This window comes from Brachyistius frenatus, unplaced genomic scaffold, assembly GCF_029030835.1.
Source record: "Brachyistius frenatus isolate BFR_SWC_R1_liver_20210118 unplaced genomic scaffold, ASM2903083v1 Contig_126, whole genome shotgun sequence".
Lineage (NCBI taxonomy): Eukaryota > Metazoa > Chordata > Actinopteri > Embiotocidae > Brachyistius > Brachyistius frenatus.
The window spans coordinates 900808-924982 of record NW_027210725.1 but is presented as its reverse complement, the minus strand read 5'-3'; the positions used below and the strand labels follow the sequence as shown (position 1 = coordinate 924982).

Below are 24175 nucleotides of genomic sequence, written 5' to 3'. Positions count from 1 at the left end.
CTCATGTTTAAAGTTATTTAAAAATTGAATAAATGTATTACTGATCTAATAGCCCTTAAGGTTATAAAAAAAAAATCAATAATAATGCAATGAAAATGTTTGGCATAAGAAAAGATTTACAAAAAAAACCCTGAGCTGCTTAAATGTAAATATCGTATTATTTAATTTCACTTATAAAACCTTGATTATTGGATTAATACTTCTTTTTTTAACGTTTTAATTCTCTTTTATTGCCTTAATTTTTTATTTTTATTTTTATTTTTTTATTCCTGCATTTTCCAGCATAGTAATGATTTTTTATGTCAAAAACTTTTGATCAGTTCTACTGTAAATTGATTGATTGATTATTTGATGTAATTGTTCTTGTTTTTTCCTCCATCATTAATGTTTGTGCTGCCTCACATCCACTCATGATTTTACCTCAAATGCTCAGTGTGTGCGTGTGCGCGTGCACGTCCGCGTGCACGAGCCCTGAAAAAGGAAACCACTTTTTTTTCCTTCTTCCCTCCTCAACGACCTGCATAGCAACCACCGTCCTCCTCCTCTGTCCTCGTGTCGCACCGGGGTCGCAGCTCTCGGCCAATCACGGCGGCCTCCTGCCGTGACGTCTTGTTTGTTGACACTTCCATTAGCTCGCCACCTGTGTGACGTCGCTGCAGCAGGTTGGGGAGGGGGAGGAGAGCAGGGGAGGAGCAGACAGAGAGCAGCCTAGAAAAGCGAGAGGTATCACTCCTACCTTTATTTTTGTGCACTTCACGTTCAACATCTGCTTTTCCTGCAGAAATCCTCCCAGTGAACTTAAATTAGAACATTTTAGAGCAACATGATGTTTCACAAGTGTAGATTTTTGTCTTTTATATTGTGAATAATCAAATTGTTTCAGTGTTATTGCACCTCTAGACACTTATAATAGGCTTCACGTTTCAGGCTGGTACAGGTGATCACATGCTGCGTTCAAGTGTTGTGGTATTCACTGAACACGAGAAGAGTCCGTATGAACGGCGCCCTCTGCTGGTGTTCACGACGTCGGCGCTAAAGATTTTCTATCAGCCTGGAGTTCACGTTGTGACGTTGTTTACTGATGTTTACGGAAAGGTCAGAGGTCATGGAAGTTCATGTTTGGTTGGATGTTCAGCTAATATATTGTAATTTTAGTCACGCACAGTTTGTCTTTGTGCCTTAGATAACAGCCTGCGTCTGAGGAACATGTTGATCTTTTCCTTCTGTGTCTTTGTATTTCCTGCATTACGTTACCCCGCCGTTAGCCTCGGTGGCTTCTAGACGCCGTCCGTGTTGTTGTTGCCTAGCAACGGTAATTTTTACGACTCAACCACTTGAAGGCCAAAGCATGTGGTTCACACGACTTCCCGTGTTGTAACCACGTGCTCCATTTGAACAAAGCAGTCATCCAAATTCAGGGAATCGCGATGTGCTCCGTCTGCTCATTTCACGCGGAGTGATCCCTCCTGTCCGCCGGCAGGATCTCTGCAGCGCTCCGCTCCGCCGACGCGTCGCTCGGGAAACTGCCTGGAAACACCGCAAACTAATGGGAACCGGCGGCGACGGGACACGGACGAGTCTCGCGGGCTGCGAGGGGGTCGATTAGGTGGGATAACATTAATTTGTGTTCCCACAGCGGCTCACAGCTCCGCTCCTGTGTGTGTGTGTGTGTGTGTGTGTGTGTGTGTGTGTGTGTGTGTGTGTGTAGGCGGAGCTCTGAGTGCTGTCAACATGTCAGTCAACATGTCAGTCAACATGTCACAGATCATAAGAAGCTCTGAACACACCTGACAACATTATAACGGCGTAATCATCTTTAATGAGATTAAAATAGATAAAAGATGTGTTTGGAGAAGATTTATCTAAAAAAATATATATATATATACGTATAAAAGACTTTATATTTGTCATTTAGGATTAATCGGTCATTTTTTTGTCAGTAAAATGTAAAACCAAAAATAAAAAAAGCAGATTATAATCTTGAAATGCTTTTCACATGTCTGTGTGAACAGGAACCTTTTGTCTCAACATTCAACAATATTCAGCATATTGACAAATAAAAGTCTAAAATATTCATCTTTAAGAGGCTGAAAACATCATTTCTGTATGATTTGTTTGTATTATATTTTGTTCATGAGGAGGAACTCGCTGTCGCTGGAGTCGAATCAGAAACGCAGATCAACATTAATTAATGTGCTGCTGGGACATTATTTATCTTAATTATTTCCTGGTGGGTGAACGAGTTCATGTCAAAGTGTTTCTCTGCTGGAGGAGAGAAACACTGACTTTCTCACATCTTCCTGTCTTTGTTGTTGTTTTGTTGTTGTTTTGCGTCTTTGTTTTCTTGTGTGTGTTTGTGGTTGAAGTCCTGCAGCCAGCTGTATGTTGAGTTGTGCTCAGCAGGAATCGAACTACCAACCTGACGTAGCATCCGTCCACCAATAAAAGGTGATCATCGCTCGTCGGAGGTTTTGTGACTGGATGAGCAGAATTGTGTTGTTGTTGTTTTTTTAAGTGAAGAGCGCAGCGATGAAGAGGAGGAGTCAAAACAAAACAATATGTGAGGAAGGTCTATATTTAGTGTGTCTGGGATCTGCTGCTCAGACAGCTGGAGGGAGGCGAGGCTTCATGAATGGAACATGTGCATCTGCTGTCTCACATTCAGAACCGGGTCAATACTCTGAAATTAAAGGATTCATCAAATCATGTATCGATTAGTTATAAGTCATAAATAAGGACAACGTTCAGGTGGCCAGATTTGAGAAAAACCTCCTTCAATGAGACACTTTGTTCGTCTTTCAGGTCTTAAATTCATCAGCGTGAATCCTCCGGTGACTTCATCCTCTGAACTAATCAGAAACTACGTTTTTCTGATTCATCATCCATGCAAGCCTTCATTTAGTTTGACTATTTGTCAGGTTATAAATGTTAATATGACACTGAGCTGTTGGTAAACGTCACCAACAGTCAGTGAATTAAAACTACCTGCAGTGATGTACGAAACCTTTCACCGCTGCCTGTAGGGGGCGCTGGTGAGGTGACGGTAGACACCGTTTCTTTAGCAAAGATGAAACAAAAGATTAAAGACGAAAATGTAATGAAGATGCAGAAACAGGCGAAGTTCTCAAAACAATCTGAAATAAATTGAGAATCTTTAGAAACCAAAGAAAAAAGAGTTCAACCTTCAGATTCTCTAAAAACTCAACATGCAGCAGCATTTTCACTGTTTTATCCATAAAATCCCTCCAACTGTTTCTTATTTCATCTCGTCTGCGTCCTCGCTGCTCTCAGCTGTGGTCGTGTTTTGATGCTCGTCCAGCAGAACTTCCCTCTGATGTTATATTTGGGTCGGGACCAGAGCTCGAGCTCATAATCTACTTTTAACGTGAAAATGATCACAATTCACTGCTTCGCACTTCGGCCGGCCGCCGTCACATCTGCTGCCAGGAGGTTCATCCCTTTCTTTCCCTCCAGCAGCCTCGTTTGTAGATTCAGTAAATCAGTCGGGGGCGTGAAAATATTCAGCAGTAGAAATTGTAACAATAAATCAATTAATCAATTAGATGATTGTAGTTTTAATGTTTTTTCCTTTTTGACCTGATGGTGGCGACGTTGTCTTCCAACGTCTAAACCGAGAACACAAACTGTTTATAAAAGAGTTCGTAGCTTCAGGTCTGTAAAATGGTTCCGATCCAGAAGTGTCTTCAGCTGCAATACCAGCGAGTGCCACTAGAGGTCGGCTCCAAAAAGCCTCCGGCTCCATAGACTCCCATTCAACTTCTCTCATCAAATCCAAAGTGAATAAAATGTGTCCATCAGTTATCTCAGTGTTGTTAGCTAAAGTCACTCCTTCTTCTTAGTTTTCTGGAGGTCCATTTGAAAATGAATGAAGACGTTGACGTGAGGAGGTGAAATGAGACGGCGGCTGGACAAAGACGAGGAGACTTCGTTAGAGACGAAGAGGACCGGCGGCATCTCGGCTTCTCCTGATTATCAGCTCAGACATCTGTAATCCGTCCGGGACGCCGATCCAATCAAACGCAACACAATCAGTCGGGCGGACGCAGCTGATGAGATCATCTAAACACGATCGCTGCGAGATGTGAAAGCTTCCTGGCGCTCTGTAATGCATGCTGGGAAATTACACGACCAGGAGGGTTTATTTGTCTGCGTGTCCCGACAAATAAGAGTCCAGCAGCTCCGATTCAGATTATAACATTAAAATGTCACCTGATTAAATTATCTTTAATCAACGCAAATAGATTTAGTTTAAAACCATGTGACGCAAAAACACACAGAAACGCGCTCTTTAACGTATCAGTTATAGATTCAATGAAATCAAATGAATAAATCTGTATTATAAGAGCAACAACGACCTTCAATGACCTTCTGAAGACGCCGACAGATGACGGATGTGTTGGTGTGTACCTGTGTTGTTTCCAGGTGAGACTTCCTGTCGATGACGGATGATGGGAGGAAGTCAGAGCGCCGAGGAGGCCGAGAGACGAGAGGAAACCGAAACGCATCAGGAGTCGGACCACACCGACGTCTGGACGGCTGAAGGTAGACGCTCACGTTAACGTCCAGTAAACGAGTATACTGGACGTCTCATTCAGTTTAAACCTAAAGAAATTCACTTTTATTTGATTCAACACCAAATCACGACTTGATTCATCTTTGACTTTATCAGTCACTGATCTGAAAATGCACGTCAGAAACGTACCTTTCTCCCACAGCAGCAGCCGCAGAGCTGCCCCAGTGCATGATGGGAAACAGGAAGGTGGATGACATGCGTTTCATGATCTCGTGCACCAACTGGTACTGAACTGGTCTCTGAACTGGACTGAAGTCAGAACTCAGACTAAGAAGTGAGTTGTGGGTCGAAGGCTCCAGATTCCTGAAGGTGAAGATGTTTGTGTTCCTTCTTCTGCCAATAAAGTCCAAATGAAAGGAAAGACGTGTTTCTCTTCGTGTTTCGTGGGTTTAAAGTTTAGAGATTTGACTTGAAAAGACTAATAATACTAATTTCTCATTAAAAGCTCCTGTGAAACATTAAGATCTCTGATGAAGGTCGGACGGACTGAAGGTTAAAGAGGGTTTGAATGTTCGGTGTGTCTGACGGTATTCGACGTCACCGAGCAGCTGGCTGAACATCTTGCACATCAGCAGAGGAGGAACTTTCCACCCCTGAAGGAGCCGTTCAGCAAATCACCACGAGGCAGATTTATGATGCACATCTGGTGGATTCATGCAGCTCAGGATGCTGCAGACGCTCTCAAACCTGCAGAAATCCACCCACAACTACAGATAGAGATCAGTTTCAGCAATTTACACTTATTTTACACACGATGCTAAAAAAGCACGCGAACACATCAACTGCTGCAAAGTTTGTTTTTTAGCAGGAAGAACAATCACTTCCTTCCAGGAAATCACCATCTTGCAGTCACAATAATTACAGAAAAAAAAGCACAAATCTTTTTAACCAAATTTTACAGCAAAAAAAAGTTTGTGGTTTTTGAGAAAACCTTTTTATAAAAATCAAACAACTCGGATCAAAAAAAAATTCAGTGAAATCCTGGAATGGGAAAAAAAATATATATTTTTTTTTTAAAAATCCCTTTTTTGTGCAGGAGGTTTTCAGATGTTCAACACCGAGATTAAAAAGTAATAAAACAGCAGAAAGTTCAACAGAAAAACATCCAAGGTTTGATGAAAACACCCTTTATGCAGCGCGAGAAAGAAAAACGAGCAGCTAGCAGAAAAACGTTCTTTTAATAAACGATAGCTTGCTCACATCAGCTTTAATTTAAAATACTGAACTTCCCACCGACCGAAGTGAATCTGGCCGGCGTCCGCATGATGAAGAGGAAAACAAATAATCCACGAACATCTCAGACAATGAAGTTTTCACTTTTATTGACATTTCATCGTTAACAGAACATGTTGGTGTTATTGGTATATAATTGGTGTGGGACAGTAAAACCAAACCAAACATAGAATAATAAAAAAAAGAGATCTGTTTCCAGTCATTTTAAATAATAAAACTTTGTCTCCTTAGAAATAAAACTTCATTATTGATAAATCGTCTCAAGTAATTAACGTAAACATGCCTATCCGACGTAAGCATCGTCATAAAAATGGTCGAACGTTATGTGCAAAAAGATGATTATCTTAAATAAGAGAAATGAAAATAGAAAACTGTTCCAAAGCTTTTGTTGGTTTGTTCTATTTACATGAGCGGATCTCCGGCATGATAAAAACAAGACGGTGCTTCATTCTGCATGTAAAGAAGTGAGCAGATTTTTTTCATTTTGATTTTATAATCAACCCATTTAGTCAAAAAACCCAAAACCAAACAAAGAAAAAATAATAATCATACGGTATTTACAGAAAATTTATTTTTCTTTACAAGTAAAAACTGACAGAATCAAATCTCTCTTAAAGCTATTTCTGATAAAATCTCCCTACAAGAAGTCGTAGTTGTAGCTGTGATAAAATCCAAAGAACTTCAGTATATCTTCAAAAAGTCTGTCAGACTACATTTGATATGTTTTTATTCTCCTACATATTTTTTTTTTTAAGAAAAGAGAACGTTAGAAACTAAAGGCAACAACAGGCAAGTTAAAGGAAGACTCAGCCACGTCAGGCCACTCCCCAAACTTTTGAAGCCACTCCCCAAACTTTTGAAGCCACTCCCCAAACTTTTGAAGCCACTCCCCAAACTTTTGAAGCCACTCCCCAAACTTTTGAAGCCATTCCCCAAACTCGAGTCTTGGAAAGTTTGTTGTTTCGTTACGAAACTGTTTGTGGAGGTAAAAACGAGTTTAGAGACTCTTAAACGTGAAACAGGTGAAATTTCAAGACTTTTATGAAAGAAGTTACTTTTCACGTTGATGACATTCATGGAGGAGGAAGCAGCTCCTGAAACGTTAACGGCAGGTCTTTTATTTTACAGGCCCACAATTCTTTGTTTTTTTATTCAGACTTTTGAGTCAAGATGAAAATGAAAAATGCATCATGTCAGCACAATATAAATAGAAAGAATAGAAGTTTTAATAAAAGTAATTTGATTCATTTTCAAATAATAACATTTCGTATGCTGGACTGTTGACAACTTCCTGTTTCAGGATGTTTCTGATGTCGTCGTCCGTCTCCTCATCAGCTCATTTATTGATTTCCAGAGAAAAGAACAGCAAATGTTTTATAGACGGGAAACACGATTTAAACCAAAATAAATGTTCTTTTATAATTTGTTGCTCAGGGCCGGATTAACTCACTATATATATATATATATTCATTTACTTTTTTTTGTGTTTTTAAATGTCACCTAAAATTGGTGAAACAGTTTCATACATGTAATTCATGTGAAAGATCCTCTGATGACTTTTAAATCAAATTTAACAAAAGTTAAACTTCTCTTTTTTGCTTTTTGTTTTATCTTTCACATAATTCTTTTTAAATTAATTTAATAAACATAATCTGAAAACTGAAATTATCAGGAAACTAAGAGGCCTGTAAAATAGTGTTCCTGCCTCCTGGAGATGTTTGTTACGTATGAAGCTCCAGCTCCTGTTTGGGAGTGGCGATGTCCGATAACCAAGTCAACCTTTGAAGGCAACTCACTGTTGTCCGAAGCCACCAGAACATCATCAGACCGGACTGAGTGACGCCGAGCTCTCTTCCAAACGCCAGCAAACTGGACTCATTTCTTTTTTGTAATATATTTTTTCTGAGGTTGATGGGAACTCGTCTTCCGGTTCCTCGAGTTCCTCGAGTTCCTCCCGTGACGGACGCACAGTTAAAGTGATGAAGAGGAGGAACGTGACGAGACAAATCCAACGACGGCGGCGTGAACGAAGTTCGGCTCGGCGCCAGTTTGTTCCACGTCTGCTCACCATATCCAAGAAAAAGAGGCAAATTTTCCAGAGGACCCTTTTTTCCCTCCGAGACGAGAACAGAACCGGAGAAAGACCTTTTTTTAAAGTGAAGAGCTGCGAACAGCACGAACTGTAAAAATCTCACGTACATATATTTTGTCTTTGTGTGTTCTTATGTGTAAAATGAACAATGCAATCTCCACAGTATGTTTTCTTCAAGTCGCCTTTCGTTCTTTTTCTACAAACAGACATCGGCTGAAACTCTGTAAACTGCTCTTCTGCTGTAAATCTCAGTAAATATAAACAGATTCAGACTTTTCTTCCGGAGAGTTAAAGAGACCAAACGGGATTTAAACTCGTCTGTTCCGATTTCTATTTTCAGATAAAACACGACGTGAAAGTGTTTTAAAATCGAACAAGTCGGCGTCTCTTCGGTGCTTCGACACGATCAACTCGCTGCTTAACTGATAAAAACCTTTTGATCTTTCTGACGAACCCTGATGATGATGATGATGATGATGATGATGTCAGAACGAGGAAGGTTTCACACTTTCGACACAAAATACGAGTCGATACGAAGCCGCCAACAAAATGATCTGATTAAAAATGGTCAAAAAGTAATTAAGACCAGAATAAGACGTCTTTTTAAAGGTTTTACACCAAAAATATCTGGAATATATTTAGAAAATCAAAGCAGGTAAAAGTCTAACGGAGAGATTCCAGCTAGTTAAGATTAGCTAGTGAGTTGGATTTAGCTAAATCTAATTTACCAACTTTTCCCTGTTTAATACAATTTAAAAATACATTTTGAGGCTCATCACAGTTTGTTAAACCTCATAAAGTAAGATGAAGGCGAAATCTTAAATTATACTGCAGAAAGAAAAGTAATAAAACGAATCCTTTTGAAAGCTAACGAGCTGAGCGCTAACTAGCCTAGCTTAGCTTCCGTACGTGGATGTCATCTGATGTGCTCTCGTTAAACTGCCTTTAAATCAGTTTGATGACGAAGACTTCGCCATCAAAACAACATCAGCCTGAAAGAAGCCAAACAAACCAACAAATCAAGCGACCAATCAGCACGAGAAGATTCTCTGAACGTGAACATCCGGCTGCTGCTGAGGTGCCCTGGAGCAAGGCACTTAATCCTGAAGGGCATCAGGGCAGCGACCTGCCAACATGGTGGGGAGGTGAAGGGAGGTGGAATCTACCTGGAACACCTGGAACACCTGCAGCAGGTACCTGAACGCAACGCTGACATTAGTAAGAACTGATTGTTAAATGAGCACCGAGAACAATGAGGGAGGAGATTCTTATTCTTATTATTCTTATTCTTATTATTCTTATTCTTATTATTATTCTTCTTATTCTTATTCTTCTTCTTATTCGTACATGTGGATGTGTTGAAGCCGACTGGAAACTTCTGTCCTCCCATCGTCTGTTTTTTCTATTTCCAAACCTTAAACCTGCCGGCGTCACACCGCGACCCGAAAACCTCCAGCGTTGCTCACAATGGGTTTTTCCAAACACAAAAACTAAATAAAGGACAAACAAGCAAATTCCAATTTCCCGTCAACATCTGCAGAGTTTCTGTAACTCGGATCAATTATTAAGCAGCTTAAAGTGAATCAGCAACAAACGGCTTGATGACAAAGTGATTTAACTCCATTGTGAAATAAATATCTCAAACATTTCGGACTCGATTTTCCGTATCGAGCTTCAAATTAAAAACTCAATACTGTAAATAATGAGCCGGAAATTAATCCTTCGACCGTTTTCTGCAACTTCTTTTGCCTTAAACGACGGGTTTGAAAATATCGCGATCCTCTGATTTATTTTCTAAATAAATGAGCAGCAGATTAATTCATAAACGATGGACGTGACCTTGAAAAACTCCCTTTAAATTGAAGTTGAATCTAAAACACAAAGAGAAAGAGGAGGACGTGATTTCCTTCGGAGGCCTGAAGTTCAGCGTCTTGTTCTTCGTTCTTCAAATATGCGTTTATTTCTCTTCCCACCGCCGACGAGGCAAAACATCACCGCGGGATATCGAACGCCATCGATTCCTCCTGAATGCTGCCGACAGCGACGAGAACACGTTCAATTACTGCAGGACGGAGAACGGGGGGGGGGGGGGGGGGGGGGGGCTCAGGAACAACACACACAGAGATGGTTTCCAGAAGAACCCTCTGAACGTTCCCCGGGAGGATCAACGCTGACTCAGTCGGAGACTCCAGAAACGCTCCGGGAAGCTCGGCGGCCTCCGACTGAACCGCCGTGAGTCACGTCGGGAAGTTCATGAAATGAGCCGCATGCACGCTTCATAAATAATAAACGAAGCTGCTTCAGAGTCTCACGTGACCGCCAATCAAATCTCTCAGAGCCTCTTCGCAAAAAAACATTCGAACGACATCCAGTCGGGAAAACTCGCTCGTATTCACCGAAACGGCTCGTTCTCGTTTCGTTCTCGTTTCGTTTTCGTTTCGTTCTCGTTTCGTTCTCGTTTCGTTCGTTTCGTTCTCGTTTCGTTTCGTTTCGTTCTCGTTTTGTTCTCGTTCCCGGACCGTCGGATAAAACTGCTGTTTGGTCGAAGCCACGGAGACGCATGAGGTGTCGGCGTCGTTATTACCAAATCTGAAACAGGAAGTCAGATGACGGAGCAGAAACAGGAAGTCAGGTGACGGAGCAGAAACAGGAAGTCAGGTGACGGAGCAGAAACAGGAAGTCAGGTGACGGAGCAGAAAGATGGGGTCCAGACTCGCACATAATTCAAATCACGATGAACCAACGTAAGTAACGTTCTTATTTTAAAGCCAAACCGCTTCTCTCAGAAACCTCAGCTGGTGGTTTTGGTGCAGGAATCGACGAGTCGTCAGTATTTGACGCTCTGAGATGAAAATGAGTCGACCACAAAACCTTCAATCTGTCCCAACAAATCTGAATCAAATACAAATCCTCCTCGCTGACATCTCGAAGACCACGAGATGATATAAAACCTCCGCATGTCGTCTCTCGGAAATATAAAACGAGCTCTAAATCAATCCCGCAACGAAGATCGGTCCCTGAACGCATCGCGTGTTCCCGTTGAACAGAGAGACATTTAAAAGCCTTCGAGGATTGAAACGCTGACGGTTCAGAGCCGGAGAGAAACGTCGGCACCGATCGGACGTTCCAACAACAAAACCACTCAGTAAATCACAGCGACGGACGTCGGCCGCTCGATAGACGGACGTCGGCCGCTCGATAGACGGACGTCGGCCGCTCGATAGACGGACGTCGGCCGCTCGATAGACGGACGTCGGCCGCTCGATAGACGGACGTCGGCCGCTCGATAGACGGACGTCGGCCGCTCGATAGACGGACGTCGGCCGCTCGATAGACGGACGTCGGCCGCTCGATAGACGGACGTCGGCCGCTCGATAGACGGACGTCGATCCCGAACACGCGATTGGACGAGAGGCCAGACGGACGTGGAGAATCACAGCGAGGGACGTGGAGGCCGAGCGGCTCTATTAGAGCTCCGGGAACAGAAGCGGCTCATTAAACTCGGTCGATGTCGCCGCGCCGCGGCCGGCATACTAATACGCACCGTCTCCACGGCGATGCCCCTTTTACTTCCTGTTTCCTCCGTTCAGTCACTGAGTGTCCCAGAAACTCCATTTCTATACGGCTGAGGAGAAGCAACAGAAAACACGACGAGGGAAACGGACTCTCGGCTCCTGGCGGAGGAGCAGATTGTGGTTTCACCTCCTCAGCAGCTGTTCAGTATCTCCTCATGAAAACATCCCGGAGCCACGAGGACGCTCAGATTACCCGACTCAGATAAATGACCTCAAATATCTCCATGAACATTTAGGACATGAAAAATATGTTGATTGGTGTATAATCTGGGTGAAACTTGTGTTTTTGTTGATATGACAGTAAATAATTTCAGAGTTTTACAACAATTACAACACAAGAAAAGCACTTTTCTGTAAACTTCTACTTTCAAGTCTGATTTCATTTTTCTTTTTTTTTTAATATTTATTGCTTACAAGAAATTCAGCAGCTGGTAAAAACGTCGCAGGAATGAAACGTGATTCAAAGCAAAATAAATATCAGCACTTTGTTGTGGTTGGTCCCACTGCTACAGGCCAGGAAATAAACAACGTTCAAGTAAAATGCAAATACTCGACTTAATATTTTGTTTTTTCTGATTCAAAACGGTCTCTAAACGACGGTCATCGAGGAAACACGTCGAACTCCAGATTCCTCTTTTTTTAGAAGCAAGAAATTCGAGTAAAAGTAAACGATTTTTACTTTTATTTTGAAGGAGTAAGTCCAAAGTTTGAAGATGGCGGCCCGCGGTGGCTGTCGTTAATCTATTCTGTCACTTTACGCCGACGACTCGCGATTCTACGTCCCAAAAACCCCCGAACCCAGAAACACATCGCTCGCTGTGAATCCACGGATGCGTTTGCGTTTTATGCCGACGGCCGACGTGACGAGCGTGTTTTGTTTTGAACGGTGAGACGAGAGAGAAAAGGTCCTCTGACAGCTTTACATTTCTACACAACTCAAAATAAAGGAACGTCGGTGAAGTCGTTGATCCAGAGATCCGTGTTTTCTCTTTATGGCCTTTCTACCTGTTTTATCTTCAAGTTGGAGATTTTTAAACTTTCTTTTTTTTTTTTTTTCTGTAGATTTCAGAGCTGAAATAGTTCACAAGTTATCGTGAGAACAAACTCGGAGGTCGTGCCTCTTCTTGGTGTTTTACTTCCACTGAGTGCTGTGTTGTCGGAGGTCCAGAAGAAAGAGTCCAAGTTCACTTTCCCTCCTTAGATTTCTTCGTACTTGTGAAAGCAGCCGCGGACGATGAGAGAAAATCTGTTTTTCAGGGTTTTTTTGTGTTTTTTTTTAAGAGTCCTTAAACATTGAAATGTGTCATAAGACACTCACAAACACTCTGAGTCTAAATCTACTCCTGCAGAGTTTCTCCAGCGCTCGTCTTCTACAACTAGCTAGCACAGTTAGCGTCTTTCAGCGTTTGTTTCTGGTTTGTTCCCTGCTAGCGTTTTTGGCCATCAGCCAACATCAGATAGCTAACAAATAACGACAGCTTGAACCCCCGTTCGATCCACGACCTCTGACCTCTACGGAGCGAGTTGCCTGTCATACCCACTCCTGAACCGGGTATTTGTAGTATTGCTGTGTGATGGTGTTCTGCTGCACGCCTTTGTTCTTGAACTGAAAGATGGTGTAGACCAGCACCAGGATGCACAGCGACAGGATGCAGGGGATCACCACGGCGATGGCGTTTACCGTCGTGGGGACGTCGTTGATCGTCACCATGATGTCCACGTCGTCGAGGGGCAGCTGCCGGTCACCGCGGTTACCGTTGCCGTCGGACCGCTCCATGTCGGACTGATCGCAGCCCATCCAGTCACGCAGGATGGATTTGGGATATCCGGACTCCACCGTCAGCTTCTGGTTGTCGAACTTCCAGTAGTCCTTCCCCTTGTAGAAGTAGGTGTAGTCTGAGGAGGGGAGGGGGGGAGAGGGGAGGAAAAAAGTCTTACATTTTGACTTCAGGCGCCCAAAAACAGCCAAACACTTCTCAAGAGTGTTGGGGAAGAACAAACAAAATCCCTCTGCAGCATTTTAACAAGCAGCTTGTATTCAAATTCAGCTCAATCAAACGTCCGGTGTCAGAAACACTTTAACATGACCGACAAACTCAGCTGTTTTCCTCAAAAGCTTCCTCTCAGCAGACGTTAACTTCTCTGTGCAATAAAAAAGAAAAGAAAAAGAAGCTTCCTCTTAAACTGCTCCATCCTCAGTCCCCGCGGTGCAGCATCTCTTTAGAGGCCGCAGCATTTCTATTGTGTTGCGGCGCTTACAGGCCGTTACAGACTCCAGTCCCAGCAGTGGATGTTTTTATTAAAGGGCTGATGTTATGTAATGCCTGAGAGACTGTAGCAGTGAGTTTGTATGTGAGAGAGGTCCAGAGGACGAACCCTCAACCACTGACAGTTACAGATGTGTGCGTGTGCTAATATTGGTTTTTAATTAAATATCGGCTGATTCGTGTGTCTTCCTCGCAGCTGTGGAAGTCGTCACATCAAGCAGTTATATCACTACGCACACGTAAAAAAGCTTTACTGTAAAAATATCAGCAGCTGCTTCATTTTGACTGAATCTCAAACACGTTTTTTTTAAGTTGATTTAAAAAGCCATTTGACGGTAAATATAACCACATATCACCAGCAGGGTGCGCTGAAGCGCCTGTGTAGCTCATTTCAATGTTGTTAAAGCTATAAAGTGTCACTAAGCAGCAGCTTTTGAGAAAAATGAAGCCAATACTTTTGTGGGAAAAACTGCAGTTCATCAAATGACCACTAGAGGCTCCAAAAGCGGGTCGATTCCCACGTTAAAATACCATCCTAGTATTAAAAATGGTCAGTGACCAATCATAGTCTGTGTATGTTCGGCAAAATCACAGCAAAATATGTATGACCAAATAATGTCTGTATCTGACTCCAGAATCTAAACCTGTCTTTATAAAACTCCTCCACTGACGGTGGTGAAATTACACGCTGCAGTAGTTCATCAGAAAAAACAACCAGAAGGTCTCTTGTGTGCAGTTTGTCTGCTCCGTCACCTCCGAACAGCCGAAGGATCAAACAGTCGCACACATTTCATCTGCTGCCTGGAAAACTCCCCGCAGGCCGATTCTCATCAACAACGCCGAGACGCCACGGCCGACCGACCACGTCACCCTGTCACCACATCACCCTGTCACCACGTCACCCTGTCACCACATCACCCTGTCACCACGTCACCGTGTCACCACGTCACCCTGTCACCACGTCACCGTGTCACCACGTCACCCTGTCACCACGTCACCGTGTCACCACGTCACCCTGTCACCACGTCATCATGTCACCACGTCACTCTGTCACAGGACAGGAACTACAGAAACACTGTCCTCTCTAGGCAGAGACAGGAACTACAGAAACACTGTCCTCTACAGGCAGAGACAGGAACTACAGAAACACTGTCCTCTACAGGCAGAGACAGGAACTACAGAAACACTGTCCTCTCTAGGCAGAGACAGGAACTACAGAAACACTGTCCTCTACAGGCAGAGACAGGAACTACAGAAACACTGTCCTCTACAGGCAGAGACAGGAACTACAGAAACACTGTCCTCTACAGGCAGAGACAGGAACTACAGAAACACTGTCCTCTACAGGCAGAGACAGGAACTACAGTCCTCTCTAGGCAGAGACAGGAACTACAGAAACACTGTCCTCTACAGGCAGAGACAGGAACTACAGAAACACTGTCCTCTACAGGCAGAGACAGGAACTGAAACACAGACAGTGAAACCAGTAGAATAATTTGCTGACTCACATCCCTCCCTGCTGATGAAGGCTCCCTGCGGGGCGTCCGGTACCCCCTTCCACACGGTGATGGGTTTGGGGTATCCCGGGTCGGCCGTGCGCTTCTCCTCGTTGTAGCGCCAGTACTGGTCCCCCTTGAAGAAGTAGGTCTTCCCGACGGGCTCCCAGCGGAGCGCCGTGTCGATGCCGTCTTTGGGGAGGCAGCTGCCCAGCTCCACCAGGCTGTGCGGGTAACCCGGCTCGGCCGTGACCTCCTTAAACACCCAGTACTTATCACCTGCAACGAGCGAGGAGAAGTCAGTCGGTGTTTTCATATTTGATCAAATCTAATGTTTTCTTTTGGAAAACACAGGAGAGAAAAAGTGTTGCGTTAGTCGGTCCTGGTTAAACAGCAGTTGCTTTTATTACACAGAGAATGATGATGACTAAACAGCTCCTCTGTAGCTCGGTTAAATATTTAGTTCTTAATGTTCGGGAGAAAGATGTGGGATTACACAAAGAGAGATTAAAAACGTAGAACTACTCCATTAAAGCTCTTCAACTGATAAATTAAACAACCTGATGTGACAGCAGCTGCTTTAAATAGTCTGCAGTCATCATTGAAAGAAACATGTGCTTCAGACGTTGATAGTTCTCCACCAGACATTCAGGGGAGTTTCTTTTAAATGGTGCATATTAATGGAAAGATTTAATCGAAGGCTTAAAGGGGAAATAGGGATGTATGTGTGGTAGTTTAAACCAATCTGGACTTTTAAAACTCAAATACCCTTTCAAGTTTTTAACCACTAATGTTAACTGTTCCTGTGATTGACAGCGCAAAGAACTTTCTAATGTTTATAAATGTTTTTTAATTACAAAACAACAGCAACATCCAGAAACTTCTAATTTCATGTATTTGTTGGAGAATATTTTTAAGACTTGAATATATATAAAAGAGTCCTTAGTTTTGCTTATTCAGCGACTTGTTTCACATATAAACGAACACCACCACCAGAGGGCGCTGATGACGGAGCCAAAGAACGAACGGGTTTTTACCATAGACTTTATGAAGAAATAGATGTAACTTCTGGACCTGAAAAGTAAAGCCAGTGGGGAAGAGCTTTAAAGTGCAATACCTCTGAGGGCCACTAGGGGCTGGTTAAAAAAAACCCTCTGTCTCCAGTAGACTCCTGTTATGGTCACTTCTGGCTCCAAAAAAACAAGATAACAACTAAGAGGCTTCGAAATGGCCGTTCACAACTTCAGCCATTTTTAAGGCCTTAATTTGAGATAAATTACTTAATTAAACTATTTAACTCTTTTTGGACAACCTGCAGTGGGAACAGGGAGAACAAGTGACCAACAGTACTTCCAGGAAACATGTGGGTATGTAAGTATAATTATTAGACGTTTTAAAAAGCAAAACCAAAGATGAAATTTAGATCCACATCTCCAGCAGAAGAAGACTTTAATGTCAGCATGACTTTTGTTTATATGAGAAGTAAAAGCTTCCTTTCAACCAGGAGTTTTTCATTAAACGATGGATTTTTCTCTCCTTGTTCGTCATTTAAACATCAAGTGCATCTTCAGATTTATCTTATTTACGAGTGATGACGTGCTGCTCCCGACCTGAATCACCTTCCTGAATCACTAATGTTTCATAAATTAACACAAAATAAAACATCCACGACCTGGTTGAGGTCTGACGTCCCGTCTGCAGGCCGGTTACTCTTCTGTCAGACATTTGGAGGATGAGTTTTAGGACTTGGTAACCATTTTAAGGACAATTCAGTCTTTAATTCTGCATGAAAGAATGTAACCGGGCTCAGAGAGGACGGGAGGAACGACTCGGTGGATTCTGGGAGGAGAAACGTTCAGAGCACAAACAGTTTAATCTGCACGACTCAGCTGAGGTAAAAGTTCCCTTTCAGCGATCCAAACCGAGGCTGCAGCTCATCGCTTCGGGTTCATGGTTGTGTGTGTGTGTGTGTGTGTGTGTGTGTGTGTGTGTGTGTGTGTGTGTGTGTGTGTGTGTGTGTGTGTGTGTGTGTGTGTGTGTGATTATAGGAAGTGTTCGTCCCCTTCTTCATGATTTATACAGTAAAAACAGACGATCTTACAGAGAAGCTCTGTGAACAGGAAAGGCTTCTGAAGGTGCAGCTGCATGTCACCTGATGATACACACTGACAAACTGTGTGTGTGTGTGTGTGTGTGTGTGTGTGTGTGTGTGTGTGTGTGTGTGTGTGTGTGTGTGTGTGTGTGTGTGTGTGTGTGTGTGTGTGTGTGTGTGTGTGTGTGTGTGTGTGTGTGTGTGTGTGTGTGTGTGTGTGTGAGTCAGCAGCTGAGAGCTCTGAGAGAGCAAAGCTATTAATATCTGCTGCTGGCTATGAGATGGTGCCAGGGTGTGTGTGTGTGTGTGTGTGTGTGTGTGTGTGTGTGTGTGTGTGTGTGTGTGTGTGTGTGTGTGTGTGTGTGTGTGTGTGTGTGTGTATTACTGAGGACACTCAGTGGAGTCCTGAAGTCTGAGAGCTCCATTTTTTTCTACTTTACATTTGTTTTAAATTGAATCAAAAATGTTTTATTGTAAATGCGTGTGATGAGTCGATCGAGTGTCGTCTGAAGGGAAGAAGGAAACGACTTTAATGTGACCTTCGTACGGAGGAGTTACCGCAATCAATGACTCTGATCTGCTGCAGTTTGACTGATCACCTGGAAACACAACCTGAAATATTTATTCTTTTTAACAGATCACGAGTCCTTGAATTTATAATAGTTTCTAAAGGATTAACGAGTGGACGACGTCCCCTCGCTCCCTCCACCCTGTCAGTGCAGCAGAGGTGAGACACAGAGATCAGAGGACAGAGGACAGAAACACAGCAGAGAGTCTCTCACTGAGCTGGAAACAAACGGCTGCTCACAATTGAGGTCAATAACATAAATACAAGATTTTCAGCTGGACCGCATCAGAGGGGGCGGAGCTATAAAGAGTGCCTGAGATCAAAGTTACACCGCAAGTTGGCTGATTGCAGCGACTTTTCAAATTAAAAGCATCCAGAAAAAAAACATGCACATGCTGTTGAGATACAAAATCTGTGATGAGTATCAGTTTGTTATTGTTCACATAAAAGAAGCTGATTCAGCTGGTTTGGGTGGAGCTCAGCTGTGTGAACAAATGTTACTTAACATGAGTGGCTGTATAACAAATGTTGGAGACCGCTGATGTGGAGAATCTGTTTCTACAGACTCGACACAAACCAGCCTCTATAATGAAATGATTAACTTAAGGATGAAGACTTTTAGTCTTCAGGGACTTAATGAAGAGGATGTAACGTCCTCAGAAGGGCTGAAAACACAACGGTGTGTGTGTGTGTGTGTGTGTGTGTGTGTGTGTGTGTGTGTGTGTGTGTGTGTGTGTGTGTGTGTGTGTGTGTGTGTGTGTGTTAAAGAGAGAGAGAGAAAGCTGAGTGAGTCCTCCATCAGCAGATGAGGGAGGCTTCATACAGACACTGAAATTCTATTACTTCAGGCCGGGCAGCCCCCCCGCCGCCTCACCATTCTCTATTTCACACTTTATTAAATATATTTAGGGGGGAGGAGGAGGAGGAGGAGGAGGAGGAGGAAGAGGAGGAGGAGCAGGACAGAGTCTAATAACGCCGGAGCAGATGGCGGCCGCAGATCTGAACGTCAGTGTGTAAAGTTTTGGCTCTGAAGCTGAAGAGTGAAACTGGAACTGGAACCGACATCGGAGGAAGAATTCAGGATGTTTTTATGGGAACTCTTCTTCTATTTAACGCTTCATAACGTCTCATGTAAACATCGCAGCAGCAGAGTTAATGGCTGCAACCAAAGAGATGATCAAATCCACAACCATAACTCACTTCATTTATTTTTATCTCCATGAAAATGTATTATGACCTCTCTGAAATACAACTTATTAAACTTGAAACTCGACATTTCCTGACTTCCTGTCTACACATGAACCAAACTTCAGGCTGATACGTAAAAGTCCTGATGTTTATAGTTGCACTCGACTTAAATACGAATAAAAGCAAAGTTAGGAAGATACTTTGATTAATTGTTAACATTAACAAATACAAAAATCTAATTTTCTATTTGTAGCTTTAAAATTTGAGAATTTCTACGTCATAAAATCTTATTTTCTGTTAATAAGCAGTTTCTTTTCATATAAAACAGTGTAGACATACAGTGTTAAATAAAACTATTAAGTGAAGATACTAAATACTCCCGTAACGACGACCATTACATAAAATGTATTTCATTATTTAAACTTGGCCCAACAATTAGAATAATTAGACTGCTGTTTATGTTTAAAAAACATTTTACTGTTAATTATCAGCTAGTTTCCAGGATTATTTTCATCATGGATTGGGAGTCTATTGGACAGATTTTTTGTTGGAGCCAGCCCCTGGTGGCCCTCAGTGGTATTGCACTTTAAGACACTTCTACATTGGTTTCACGTTCCAGACCCGGATGCTACGTCCACTCTTATATAAGTTTTTACCTGTCTTCATGTCTACAGCCCTGCTTCCCTTCCTGTGATGGTCCCATGCTGATTAGCGGTATATAAAAATGTTTGTGCACATGTTACTCTTTGTCCTCGTACCTTTGAAGAAGACAAATTTTCCGTCGGACCTTTCGTAGGCGGCATCGATGCGAGGCGGCAGGCCTTTCCAGAACTGGTCGATCTGCATGGGGTAGCCCTCCTGAACTTTGTTGTTCCTCAGACGCCAGAACCAGCGGTCCTGAAACACAAAGACAAAAATCACTTTCATAAAAAGATCTGCTGAAGTGTCACAGATGAGCGAGTCTTCGTTTCTGTTGCAGGTTTCTTCCTGTTAAAAGGTAATTATTTCCTCCTAACTTGTGGAGAAATGTTATTGACATCATATTTGATGAGAGAAGTTGAATGGGAGTCTATGGAGCCGGAGGCTTTTTGGAGCCGACCTCTAGTGGCACTCGCTGGTATTGCAGCTGAAGACACTTCTGGATCAGAACCGTTTTACAGACCTGAAGCTACGAACTCTTTTACATCCAGTCTGTATTTTTATATCCAGTCTGTAGTTTTATATCCAGTCTGTAGTTTTATATCCAGTCTGTAGTTTTATATCCAGTCTGTGGTTACTGCATGGTTTTGTTTTCCTAAAGCACGTGACTGTGATCTGTTTCCCTCTAGTGGACGACGTGTGTATTACACGCTTTTCCGTGATACCACGTTGCAAAATTCTATTAATTAATTTTATTTATATGGCACCCAAATTACAACATAACAGGTTATCTCAGAGCATTTAACACAATAAAGTACTGAAGTTTACAACTTTATACAGAAGAAGCCAACAATTCAACAATTTCCAACATGAACGGGATATAACGTGAAAAATGCTCAGTTTTTAGAAGAGTTTACTAACAGAAAACTGGGAATCCAGTAAATGTTCACAGCTGAGAGGCTCGATTCGGATAATTGCTGGAATTTATGCTGAAAAAAAACCAATTAACTCGTTATCAAAATAATTAACTTTCTCTCGAATGACTAATCGATTGGTCAGCTGATTAACTCCGGTTGGAGCGGCGTCGCCTCAGGATGCTAATCCGGGAATAACGCAGGAGAATTCAGGGCAGACGTGACGAAGCTACAGAAAGAATAACATGAATAATAACACACAACAGAGGAGGAGACAGAAAAGTGAAGCTGAAGTTAAGAAAAAGGAAGACGATGCAGGTAAGAGGAGGAAGAGGAGGAAGAGGAGGAAGAGGAGGAAGAGGAGGGAGGGGTGGAGATGTGAAGAGGAGAGGAAGAGCATCAATCTGAGCTCATTATCATCTGGCTCCGGTGAATCTAGGACAGCCAGTCCCCACCGAGCACACACACACACACACACACGCACACACACGCACGCACGCACGCACGCACGCACGCACGCACGCACGCACGCACGCACGCACGCACGCACGCACACACACACACACACACACACACACACACACACACACACACACACACACACACACACACACACACACACACACACACACACTTCTGTCTCTGTGAGGACGTGATCCGTCCTCAGAACCTGGTCCGTCCCCGGACCCTCAGAGACCCACTGTGGAGGTCTGTCCCAGAAGTACCAACGCACGCGTACACACACACTAATGCTTTTTTTGTCTGAATCCAAACACAAGAAAAGAAAATCAATGGTGCACATCCAGCGCGAGTGTCTCAGCGAGGAAACATCCCATAATGAGCGCCCTTCCTGACGCGCCCCGTCCTCCAGCTGCAGGCGGACCAGAACCTGCGTCTGATGATGCATTTAGGGACACGAAGTCCTGCGGTACATGAACACAACACGCAGCTGCAGGGCTCCTTTTATTGTTTTGTGTGTGTGTGTGTGTGTGTGTGTGTGTGTGTGTGTGTGTGTGTGTGTGTGTGTGTGTGTGTGTGTGTGTGTGTGTGTGTGTGTGTGTGTGTGTGTGTGTGTGTGTGTGTGTGTGTGTGTGTGTGTGTGTGTGTGTGTGTGTGTGTGTGTGTGTGTGTGTGTGTGTGTGTGTGTGTGTGTGTGTGTGTGTGTGTGTGTGTGTGTGTGTGTGTGTGTGTGTGTCCGTCCGTCTGATCTGAGGACACACGAGCACAACAACTGCACAAAAGCAGAAAAGAAGAAATAGTATTCTGCTTACGGCCTTTTTTTTTAAACGCAACAATTCAGGCACAAAAACTTTTGAATATGAAGAAAGAGACAGAAACAGCAAAGATTGTTGTTGTTGTTGTTTCTTCTTCTACAACAAAAAATAAGGCCGTTTCCTCCTCCGTCGTGCTCAGGTGACGACGCCAACGCGGGTTCTTCTTTTTCAGATTTACAAACTCTGCAAGTAGATTTAGAAAAGCTGCATTATCTTCCCCGTTAAAAAATATATAAACCATCTTATGTTCCCTGAAGTTTCTGTTCTGAAAAACTCCAAAAAGAGTTTTCCTTCCATCATGTATTAATCATATTTAAAAAGCAGCAGTTAAATCGTAATGTCAGACGGACAGAAGTCGTCCTTAAATGAAGACAGACAGGTGGAGAGACAGATAGGTGGAGACAGACAGGTGGAGACAGACAGAGAGACTCTGACCTTTTCAAACATTCAGTTTAAAGATCAAAGACATCAAAATGGATTTTTCTGCTTCTGTTCTGGACCTTTGTGTTGCTTTATTTTCTGCGACTTTAATGGTTTAAAATCAAACTATGTTACAGATATTTCAGTTATAAAATCATGATTATCATCCTCTTCAAGGCCGTTAATAATAATCATTCAACACTTTTACAGGAAAACACAGCGACTACAAACTTCAAATTTCATTCTTCTTGCAGCTTTTTTTGTTTTTGCTAATTTAAATAGTTTACATACTTTCATAACTTTATCTCTTAATTAAATAAATGTAAATATATAATTTAAAGGTAGCTAAATTAAATAAAATCACATGAATGAGCCTTAGCAGCGGTATTTTACCTGGGTTTGTTTTATTTTATGAAATAATAATTAGATTTAACAGCAGATTTACTTTTGTGATAAAATGAAGTGTGGACGTCCTGCAGCGTGTTAGCGTGGGAGCGCTAACGGAGCGTCTTCAGCGTGTTACTAACGGCTCTGGAACATCTGGCTGGCGCTAATGATCCGAGGCGGCCCGGTGCCAGATGTCTCTTTCATCTCAAGGTGCCATGAGAGCGCTCATTTTTAGCACCAGCAGCTCTCCGCGTTGGGAATCGAGAAGCCGTCGTTGGCGTCGCAGCCTTCGAGCATCTTTTCTGTTCAAACCTCTTTTTAATGCTTAACAACATCTCGTGTCGCGTCTGAGACGCTCACAGGAAGGAGCTGCCGTCCTGCATCCTGCCCTCTTCACGATCAATTCAACTTTATCTGGATCCCCAGAGGGTTTTTTTATAGACTCACCGTCAGCTGGAGATAAGAGCCGTTCGTTACCTTCACCGGTCAGCAACCCGACGCCGACACGCTCGTACAACGATCACACAACCTTTTCATGATTTTTTTCTTTTCGTCTCCGCTCACCTTGAAGACGAACATCTCGCGCCTGAAGAAGGCGACCGTGTTGAAGTTGCCGTCGCAGATGTTGGGTTTGCCGTTTCCGGGCAGCGCCGGCCGGTCGCCGGGCGGGCGAGCCGGACGGGAGTGCTTGCGCTCGGAGGTGGAGTGGATCCGTCGGGACGGTAAGGTGGGTAACGGCCGGGTGGGCTCCAGCATGGCCGTCGGGATGCCTGGAGGAAAAACATTAACAACAACAAATGTTAACAGTCATTTAAAAAGTCCTCTGAGCCTCTGCTCCCTTCGATCGGTCCGATTTCAACAACTAAAATCGAAGAGACTGTCACGACCTGATAGTTACAGCTCATTCTTTCAGGGAAATAATCAATCTCAGAGATGGTGTTTTCTGAAACGTAGAATAGGAACCATATAAATGTCAGCAGCGGCCTCATCGTTCACGAAGCCTTCGAAGCCTTCAGAGAGGCTGGACGTCCTATTCTCAGGTGCCGGAGCGACAAAGCAGCGAATCCAACAGGATGAACTCTCGGAGGATGAAATAACCGGCTTTGTTTTCAACACCGAACACTGAAGCGCAGCGGAAGAGACGCTGTTGACTCAACACGTCGCCCGAGTATCACGACCTTTAACGTGGAGATCGTTTCTTTTTGAAAAAGATAACGTTTCTTTCTTTGATGATTAAAGGAAACCCGAACGCGTCCGGTGAAGGACGGCCTCAGACTCTCGGGGCTGTCGGGGTGTCGGTGGAACGTGATGGATGATGCGGATGGAAATATTCTCCAACACCATCTTATCTCCGACCCAGCAGATGTGTTTGGTGTCTTCTTTGTGTCTTCGCTTCACAAATGAAATGTTACAGCGCGTTACAAGCGAGGCCGTCG

The 24175-nt window shown here is 43.2% G+C and overlaps 1 protein-coding gene and 1 long non-coding RNA gene across 3 annotated transcripts in view; one reads left to right on the top strand and one right to left on the bottom strand.

Annotated features, from left to right (window-relative positions):
- The first annotated feature begins 1469 nt into the window (after nucleotides 1-1469).
- LOC138630037 (uncharacterized) lies at nucleotides 1470-4969 on the top strand. 2 transcript variants are annotated; one of them, XR_011311607.1, is made up of 5 exons: nucleotides 1470-1606; nucleotides 2367-2448; nucleotides 3861-4008; nucleotides 4444-4563; nucleotides 4737-4969. It is a non-coding gene; the product is annotated as an uncharacterized lncRNA (long non-coding RNA). The 2 variants fall into 2 exon arrangements; XR_011311606.1 differs by lacking the exon at nucleotides 3861-4008.
- Nucleotides 4970-12522: 7553 nt separating this feature from the next.
- mmp24 (matrix metallopeptidase 24) overlaps nucleotides 12523-24175 on the bottom strand; it is a 41180-nt gene continuing 29527 nt past the window's right edge. Inside the window, exons 7-10 of the mRNA XM_069714117.1 lie at nucleotides 23304-23509; nucleotides 19864-20002; nucleotides 15270-15536; nucleotides 12523-13390 (exon numbers count right to left, since the gene is read on the bottom strand). Of these exons, the coding sequence (XP_069570218.1) occupies nucleotides 13026-13390; nucleotides 15270-15536; nucleotides 19864-20002; nucleotides 23304-23509 (977 nt within the window). The 3' untranslated portion in view covers nucleotides 12523-13025. The remainder of the gene's footprint in view (nucleotides 13391-15269; nucleotides 15537-19863; nucleotides 20003-23303; nucleotides 23510-24175) is intronic.